The sequence below is a fragment of the Neomonachus schauinslandi genome, chromosome 15, assembly GCF_002201575.2.
Source record: "Neomonachus schauinslandi chromosome 15, ASM220157v2, whole genome shotgun sequence".
In the NCBI taxonomy this organism is placed as follows: Eukaryota; Metazoa; Chordata; class Mammalia; order Carnivora; family Phocidae; genus Neomonachus; species Neomonachus schauinslandi.
In genome coordinates, this window is record NC_058417.1 from 3,553,758 (window position 1) to 3,563,616 (window position 9,859).

At 53.1% G+C, this 9,859-nt stretch overlaps 1 protein-coding gene across 1 annotated transcript in view; it reads left to right on the top strand.

Moving 5' to 3' along the window:
- Positions 1–674: 674 nt before the first annotated feature.
- Positions 675–9,859, top strand: part of NTN1 (netrin 1) — a 161,127-nt gene continuing 151,942 nt past the window's right edge. Inside the window, exon 1 of the mRNA XM_044921594.1 lies at positions 675–1,692. Within this exon, the coding sequence (XP_044777529.1) occupies positions 675–1,692 (1,018 nt within the window). The remainder of the gene's footprint in view (positions 1,693–9,859) is intronic.

The following is a 9,859-nucleotide window of genomic DNA, read 5'->3' on the forward strand; positions in this document are numbered from 1 at the left end:
CCGCGCTGAGGCAGGACGCGCCTGCTGGCCGCGAGCGAGAGGCTCTCCGCCGTCCGGCGCGCGGGCTCCCGGCCGGGGCCGGGCAAACTTTTCTTTCTCTTTTGCCCTCGCCAGAGGTAAAGTCCCGAGCGCGGACTCTGCGGCGGGGACGCGATCTGGGCCAGCGCGGAGGGACCCCCGGGGCCGCGGGAGGAAGGGGCGCGGGGCCGTGCGGGCTGGCGGGCCCCCCGCGCTGTCCCGCGCCGAGGCTTGGGGCGCTAGGCGGGCTGGCTGCGGACCGGCAGGCGGGCGCGGGCATGCCCCCCTCGGGCGGCGTGGAGGCGGCGGTGGCCGGGAAGCCGAGCGTTCGCCCGCGGCCCCGGCTCGCCGCCCGGCCGGGAAGGACTGGCGCGGGCGGTGCGGGCTCGGGGGGAGGGGCGGGGGCCCGGATTCGCCTGCCCCCTCCCCCCGGGACTGTGGGGAGCGAGGCGGGCGGGCGGCGGCGGGGTTGGTGCCGCGGAAGCCGGGCGTTCGCCCCGCGCCCCGGCTCGCCGCCCGCCCGGGGAGGGGAGGGGGGTGGAGTGGAGGGCGCGGGGCGGGCTGGCTGAGCGCAGCTCCCCTCTCTCCGCAGGCGCCTTCTGCGGCGGGCGGACCGACTCCTCGGCGCGGCCGGGCCGGGGCAAGCTGGACGCAGCATGATGCGCGCAGTGTGGGAGGCGCTGGCGGCGCTGGCGGCCGTGGCGTGCCTGGTGGGCGCGGTGCGCGGCGGGCCCGGGCTCAGCATGTTCTCGGGCCAGGCGGCGCAGCCCGACCCCTGCTCGGACGAGAACGGCCACCCGCGCCGCTGCATCCCCGACTTTGTCAACGCGGCCTTCGGCAAGGACGTGCGCGTGTCCAGCACCTGCGGCCGGCCCCCGGCGCGCTACTGCGTGGTGAGCGAGCGCGGCGAGGAGCGGCTGCGCTCCTGCCACCTTTGCAACGCGTCGGACCCCAGGAAGGCGCACCCGCCCGCCTTCCTCACCGATCTCAACAACCCGCACAACCTGACGTGCTGGCAGTCCGAGAACTACCTGCAGTTCCCGCACAACGTCACGCTCACGCTGTCGCTCGGCAAGAAGTTCGAGGTGACCTACGTGAGCCTGCAGTTCTGCTCGCCGCGGCCCGAGTCCATGGCCATCTACAAGTCCATGGACTACGGGCGCACGTGGGTGCCCTTCCAGTTCTACTCCACGCAGTGCCGCAAGATGTACAACCGGCCGCACCGCGCGCCCATCACCAAGCAGAACGAGCAGGAGGCCGTGTGCACCGACTCGCACACCGACATGCGCCCGCTCTCGGGCGGCCTCATCGCCTTCAGCACGCTGGACGGGCGGCCCTCGGCGCACGACTTCGACAACTCGCCCGTGCTGCAGGACTGGGTCACGGCCACTGACATCCGTGTGGCCTTCAGCCGCCTGCACACGTTCGGTGACGAGAACGAGGACGACTCCGAGCTGGCTCGCGACTCGTACTTCTACGCCGTGTCCGACCTGCAGGTGGGCGGCCGCTGCAAGTGCAACGGCCACGCCGCCCGCTGCGTGCGCGACCGCGACGACAGCCTGGTGTGCGACTGCAGGCACAACACGGCCGGCCCGGAGTGCGACCGCTGCAAGCCGTTCCACTACGACCGGCCCTGGCAGCGCGCCACGGCCCGCGAGGCCAACGAGTGCGTGGGTGAGTGGGGGGCGCCGCGGGGACGCGCGCGGCGGGCTGGGGGTGGGGGCCTGGCGGCCGCACGGGACCACTGCCGGCCGCGTGGATGCGGCGCGGACCGTGGGGGGCGCGTTCCGGGACGTCCCGGGGCCGGGGAGGGCTGAGAGCCGGTTCACGGGCTCGCGTGGCGCTGGCCCCGGACGCTCGGATTTGCGCCCAGTGCGCTCTGCGAAGCCGGGAAGCATGAGAAATGCTTCGGGGCAGAGGGTTTTGCAGAAAACTTGCTGACTGGTCCCCCTGACTCCGGACTCGAATGCAAACATGCGTTGCCTTACCCTCAGTTTGGCGGGACTCTGGGATCCACCTCCGCCTTACCCTCCCCGTCACCCCCCACCCTTTCCCAGGGCTGCAGCTGGGCGCGCAGTTGAGAACCCAGGCCCGGTTCCCGGGAAGTTCCAGCTCCCCAGCCACAAATCCTTTGGGAGATGGCAGAGGGATTTGCAGTTTGGGGCCAGCTCGGCACCGGACGAATATATCACTCCTGTACCCTCTATTTGTCTTTTATGGTTTGAAAAAAAAAAAAATCCCTCCCACCTTTTGAACAGCGTATTTGTGTTAGCAGAAGAATGATGTGATTTAAATTAATTACTATCTACAGATTACAAAGGAGAGTTCAGTAATTATTTTAAAATAATCCTGGTCCCAGAAAGTATATCAACGTGTGTGTGTGTGTGTGTGTGTGTGTGTGTGTGTGTGTTGTGAGCATCAGGGTTAGGTGAAATGGAAGAGCTTTGAATTAACCAAGGGTCCAGCTTCTCGCTTTTTAATGGGGTTTCAAGTCCTGAAAGAAATCTGACAAAACCAGGACTGGTGAATACTGTTGGGTCAGAAATGAGGCTTAAAAAAGGGGTGGGGGGGGGGGGAGAGAGAGAGATCCGTTCTATTTCTGAATTGTACAACTTTGCTGCTGTAGAAACTCTCAGGCATCAGTTTCTCCCCAGGAAAACAAAACAAAAAACAAAATGGGAGGGGGGAGGAGGAATGCCAGAGAATTCCAGTATGAGATGTAAATTTCCAAATCCCACATTCTATTTTAATGAACAGTATTTAGTTCCTCCAAACACCGTTCGGTGTGCATCTTTTGTGAACATATAGCTATCCCGCCCTCCCCCCACCCCCAGGCAGCCAGCGCGGGTTTCTTCAATCTCTTCCCGGTCGGAGGCACACTGCTAAGTGTGCTGGTCCCCACAAACACACGTTTTGAGGTCTGGTTCTGATTAATTGTGTCATGTTGTTGTCGAATAGTTTGTGCCTCATGACTGTGGATGCAGACTTTTGAGCAAGCGGGTGGAAAACATGTCTTGGAGAGCTGGGTGGGCACTGAGGCCCAGTCAGGCGTCCTGGGCTGCAGAGGGCTGCAACTCCTGTTGCTTGGCGCAGGCCGTCCATTTTTTGCACCGGGTCCCGCTTTTGCAGACCTAATTGTTCATCCCCCTCATTTAAGGGACTGAACGGGTTGCCAGCTTGAAGAGACTTTGCAGGATTCCGCGGCGAGCTAGCAGTTACACCCTGACTTAGTGGTCTTTGAGAATAAAATTGCTTTGATCTGCTCCATTCCTTTAGAAATGTTGGTTTTTCCCATCCCTTCTCTTTCCCCCTCCCTCTTTTCTTTGCTTCCTTTTGTGCGTAAAAGCCCTTTATTGACATTTAAAGGGCCTCCCACGGTTTTGCTATCAGTTTTAGTTTGCATGTGCATATGAAAGATATCTTGGGGTTGTCAACAGCGGGGTCTAATTGGGTAAATGCAAGTGAATACATTGAGGCAAATACACTGGATCTTGTGGTAACATTGTATTGGCTTGAAGATTCGTCTTAGCCTTGGTATTGTTCAGATTCACCGCCCGCCCCCATCTCTTCCCTGTCACTTTGGATGTGGAGACGGAACCCGTATTTGTTGTAACAATGGTCATGCACTTGAAATAATCTCTGTAGTTTAGGATTTTGTCTTTTGACCACGGCATTAACTATGTGCACAAATTGGATTGACTTTTTTTTTTTTAACAGCCAAATTGAGCAATCAACGTATTAACTAATGTAATTAGTAAGTGTTTTTTGTTCAAAAAGTTTAATTGGGCCTAATAAGTACATAATCTGCATGACAAATAATCGGCTAACAATATTTTCTGGTTTTTCCTGAAGTTATTTTAATTCTCAGTAGTTAAAGTATCTTTAAATCTTGCCAATTATTCAGTCATCTCGTAAAAGCAAAGCCAATTCAACTAAGTTAAAGTTATTTATAGTTTCCTTTTTGAATAGATGTTCTGATATCTTGTAGCTACAGCCCCGGGAACGTCAGGTTGAAGTTCCCATAAAGTCTTAATTGAAGTCTTAGTGATTTTTCCATCATTCCGCAAAAGAGAAAGCCAGCAAAGACAATTTAGAAGTGATTTACAATTAAAGGTCGAGCTTTTTATGAAAAGGCCCTGTAGTGGAGATATGTGAATGAATTAGTATTTGACAGGTGTTCTGAGACACACAGGGCACTGTGCTAGGGAAAAAAAGCATTAATAAATCCTTCACACACTGACTTTTGTACTATCAGCGGCTCAGATTTTTTCCCCCAACATAATCCCAACTTGTGAATTTCACACTGTTGACATATAAAGTCAAGCTACCCAGATTATTTACAGTGAAGGCAAAGTCAAGAAGGATGTTTTTAAATTCCAAAAATCAGTCCTGGTTTAAAAAAAAAAAAATGAAGCGTTATCACTGTGATATTTTGTTTTTGCCTTTATAAAATAATGAGACAGTGATTTATAATAGACTAAAATGGCATCCTACCCTAGGTTACTTCCCACACCGCCTCCCCCCCTCAAAAAACCCTCCAAAAATTTAAAAAGACATGGATATTATGATTTGACCACACGGTTCTACACAGGGCCGAGGTACTTTCGGATTGCTAAGAAATGCGTACATCCTATAGGTTTTCTTTCGTCAAGCTTTCTTTTTGGTACCTTTTCAAGGTTGAGTTCTCTACGGAATAAATGTGAACTTTTCGTAAAGCCCAATTTTATTTTAAATGCAATTTTGGATTTCTTCTGGAAGAAAAAACCCCTCAAAACAATATGAAAGACAAGACCGTGTATAACGTTACAGTCTCGACAGCTCTCAGTGGAATAACTAAATACTTTCTTCCGCCCATATGTATCAGCGGTGCTCATATGCTCTTATACACATGTGCATTTACATTCATCGCGTAAAGAAGCATCCATGCATGGTGGGGGTGTGTGTACATTCAAGGGAGAATGCATGAACAGTTTTAAACCACCTGGGTTGCTAGGCCCTCTCTCTCCCCCCTTCTTCTTCTTCTTCTTTTTTTTCCAAAAGAGCATCTGAAGACCATATTGTGTTTCATAAATTATTGACATCAGTTTTAATCAGTGTCCCCCTGACGTCGGAGCTGTGTTAGTATTTAGTGCCTGACGAAGCATGCTGTTTAATCTTACTGTGGGGATGTCAGCATGAACCCCTGCCTGGTTTGTGACAGGGTGAGCTTATGAAAACTCGTTTTGCGACTCACTCTATGGCTTTGCGTTGCCCAGCTGAAACCCAAAACCCACACAAAAGACGTCTCTGCAAGATGAGCACCGTGCTGGGCTGGCCTCCTATGGTCATGGGTACCTGCAACATAATGCTGGTAATTGTTTAAACATGGCTTTGTGTGTGTGTGTGGGGGGGTCCTCATGCTGCAAATGGCTCTCACGCGCATCATCCCCAGCAAGAGAGGGGTGTTGTATTGGAGGTGTTGCTGTGAGAAATCCAACGCCCCACTAAAGACTCTTGCAAAATCAGAAGGCTAAAATTGTTTGCTGCTTAGTCTAGAGCCTGGCACATAGCTGTAGATCAGTGAGTGTTTTTATAGTCTTAGTAATTATTATAATTATCATCATTATGGTGGTTAAGTCTTGGGAGCTTATTTTTTTTGCCAAGCACTCGTATCAGTCATTTAATCATCGCAACCATGCTAATAATACACAGTATGATTGCACTTATTTTACAGATGAGAAAACCATAACCTAGGGACATTAAAATGGTTTTCCCAAAGCCATGGTGGTTAGTAGGTGGTAGAGCTGGATGTTTATGCTTTGTCTTATTGCATCCTTTGTGCTGACTCCACAGAGAATGGACGGATGGATGGACAGGTCGGTGGGTGGATGGTAGTTACATATCCACGTATAGGAGAGAATTGAAACCACCTGTTACTTCTGCCAGAATTGGAGATGGTTCCCTTGTTGTGTTGATTATGTTATGTTGTATTAATTATGTTCATACGTATATAAATACGAAGTTGTATGTAAGAAACCATCCTTCAGGGGCACCTGGGTGACTCAGTTGGTTAAGCGTCTGCCTTCGGCTCAGGTTATGATCCCAGGGTCCTGGATCGAGCCCTGCGTTGGGCTCCCTGCTCAGCGGAGAGCCTGCTTCTCCCTCTCCCGCTCCCCCTGTTTGTGCTCTCTCTCTCTCTCTCTCTCTGTCAGATAAATAAATAAAATCTTTAAAAAAAAAAATCATCCTTCATTTTAGCCCTCAGGCCTAGTGGGCGCTGAGAGTTAGGAATATAGTGAAGAGGGTTTAAATACTTTCTTGCAGGTCTTGGCATCCACCAGGGTTGGTGATGGCCAAGTCTCTTCTTGATTTCAGGGCCCGTGATCTTTCTCAAAGGTGGGGAAACAGAGCTCATAATCACAAAATCCTCTTTGATGAGGCCTTTTCCGTTTCCCTAGTGCTCCGTAGCCCCCTTGCTTCTCTGGAACATGTAGAAGAAAATCTAGGAAGTAGGCTGAGAAGTGCTTTTGAAGAGAGGAGCTTAGCGGCATACCCTGGCTGCTAGCATGGTAGGTGAAGTTCATGTGTGTTCGCACAGGGCCGTTGGTGATCTCGGTTGGCTGCATGGCAGCTGGAGTGAGGGTCTCTGCTGCGGTTCTCCCCAGCATCCGGTGGGCAAGGAGGCTGCTCCCTACTCTACCCAGAGAGAACGGAGACGGAGTTGTGTCAGGGTAAACCTCCCAGGGTGGGTCTGTGCATTTCCAGGCTTTGCCAAGAAGCCTTTGGCCCTGCCCAGACTTCTCTCTGACCTCCTCCTCCTCCTGTAGAAAAATGAGATCCTCGGAAAAGTATTTGAGACTTTATGTCCAGAGTAAATATTGGAAAGGCAGTGGGTTGAAATTCAGATGTTCCCTGGAAGGAATCCCCTCCTTTTCTGCTCACAGCTGGTACCGATATCTCCTTCTGGAGATGAGTTGTGCTTTTCATTAAGTAAATTTTTTGTCTTGGGATTAAACCAACATTGTATTCTTAATAGACTTTTATGTTTACACTTCAAAAGTCCACTGGGTTGTTATTCCTGTTATCTTGATGGCTTTGACAGTGTCTGCTATGAACACTGGCCTCACCAAAATAAATGGCTCCCTAGGGAACCGGATTATAAAACCTCCTTATCTGTCGAGGCACCAGGATGGATATTTTGTGAGCCAGTATTTTTTTTTTTTTTCTTCCTTTCAGAAGTGATAATCATACCTTGGGTTTCTGCAGTGCCTTTCATTAGAGGGAGCCCGGAGGTCTCAGAGGGCTTTTTGAAAGGCTCCGGATTTAAGCCTAATACTCGCAGAGTGGCCCACGGCATTTTGCCTGTCGTCTGGGAAGACCCACAGCAGCCTCTGTGGGCTCTGTGGCCTCGGAAGACGTGGCATTAGTTTGGGAGGCCGGGGAACTGAGGAGTTGACAATGTCAGTCCAAGGCAGTCCAAGTGACATCCTGAAGAGGGACCACAAGCCCCTACTAAGCGCCAGCCATTGTAATAGGGGCTTTATATGGGTTTTGTTTCAATACATCAGATGGCCGCCAGGAACGGAAGCCTCCCCAAAAACGGATGTCCCTGCCACCCACAGAACTACCTGCAGACTGGTCTGCAGGGCACATCCTGGCGTAGTCAGTGAGGCCCTTGCAGACACAGAGAGCAGGGGGTTATCAGCGGGGCTGGTTTCAAGGCTGATCACATAGCAGCCGCGTCCTATTGTACCCAGCCCCGGTGGGACGGCTTTTCTGGGGAGCGCCTAGAGCACGGGAGCTGCCGGGGACAGTCCCCCACGCTGTCTGCTGTCCTGACGTTCGACCTGTGTCTCATAGCCTAGCAAGCTCTGCATTGCATTCCCGCATGCTTATCCCCAAAATGCATTCCTGCTGTAAACTCGGAGTTGGATTTTCATCGGCCTTCGGAATCCTGTACAACTGATGTGCCTTTTCTCCCCACGTCAGAAGGCAGACACCCGTTCCCGTGGCCAGCCCTTGGCCCGTAGCGGTAGCTCCTCCTTCCCGCCCCCAGCTCCTGGGAGGCCTCAGCTGGGTGTGCGTTCAGCCCGGCCACCTTCTTCTGTGCCAGAGAGAAGGGGCTGTGGGCACGCGAGCGGCCGAGTGTGGAATGCCTCTTGTCTGAGACGTCTTGACACTCAGTGACACCCTTCTTGACACTTCGGTGCTTGCCCCAAACCTCCTTCCCGACAGACCTTTCTCTGAGATGCCCACTGACAGAGCTCAAGAGCAGATGTCACCGAGAGGGGACAGGGGTGCTGGGGACTGAGCAGCTCTGCCCGGGACTGGAGAAGCGTGCCCTGGCTTTGCCCGTGTGGGAGCCGTCCCCGGACACCCCTGGGCCTTCTGCTGATGGGACTAGTGTAGAGGCCATCGTTAGGGGGAGAGGAATTCGTGTTGCAGTGCATGTGCCCATGTAGAGAAGATCCAGAAGATAGATGTCTCTAGGTGTGGTTATTGAAAGGGGTGGCTTTTCAGCGGGCGAAGGGAATCTGTTGGGTGAGACCCTTGAAAGGCAGGAAGTTAACACCCTAGCGCGCTACATCCACTGATAACCAAGGAGTCTTCCCAACTCAGCCTGGAAGCTGGAAGAAGGTGCCGGAAGTCCATCTCTGTGGAGGATTCGGACTGGCCTGGGTGAGGTAGGTGAGGTGTCACCCCCTTGTGCAGGTGGTCGAGCTTCACATTGGAGCCCCTCCTTGCCCTCTTCCCGGCTGGTGCTATTGCTAGATTTCTAGATTCTTCCCCAGGTCCTTTTCTGCCTACAGATAAGAGGGAGTAGTAGTTGTCATGTGCAATTCTCACACATCGCCAGAGGCTCCGCACCTGAGTTTGACAATCTGTAGGACCACAGGGATCTTTAAACGGCCTGGGTTTGAATAACTGAGCCTTAGGTAACAGGGAAGTGAGAATAGAGCTCGTTTAGTTTCCCAAAGCCCCTGTGTATTGCATTCTGTTCTGTATTTGATGGGGCATCCCAAAGGCGGGGACACTCTCTGCCCGCCTGATTATCACTGTTGGGGCTTCTTGGCTCATCCGTTCCAGCTTGGGGTGGCCGTGGTGCATACTTAGCAGTCGCACCTTCACTCCCCCATTCTGAAACCGGGGCAGACATTGCTAATCAGGCACAGCACTCTGTTCTTTTAAGGCCAGAGATGATCCCAGGGTATTAGCATCCTTTTCAATAGAATACCCTAGACTGCCATGATTTCTTAGAATTAGCCTCGGAGATGAGAACCGTGTGACGTTTTCGGCCCCAGAAGACCTTCCCCAGCTCCCCGAGCCTGCAGTCAAAGGAGAACCCTGTAAGTGGACGTTTCTGGGGCCATCAGCGGTGGTGGCCCTCTCTTGGGTCTGGGAGGTAAAGAAGTGTGAAGTGGGTGCCCTCCCTGCGAGTGGAATGCACTCTCATTGGGGAGGTTGTGCGTGTGAAGTGTGAATACTTGTACCTTCATACTAAACGGCGAACAGGGCTGGGCCCTCAGAGGGAGGCACTTTGCCAAACGCGGAGGGTCTGGAGAGGAAGCGGGTTTCAGATTTAGGTCCTCTAGCGTGGGAGGATTGCATTGCAGTCCACTGCAACACATTTCCCACGTGCATTGGCTCTGCGGTTAGTATTTTTGTTTTCTCCCACGCCACGAGCTCGTGAGAGACCAGGTTCCCTGAAAAGGGTGCCTTCCAGGAGGGTGCGCTCCGAAGCTTCCAGGCAGGTTTCCCTGGACGGGGAGAGCTCTGGAACCACCCTCCCATGCCAAGGAAAGCACGCCCCAGCTGGGGGCAGGGCTCTGGTGCCTGAGGCTTCCTGGGGCCCTTACCACTT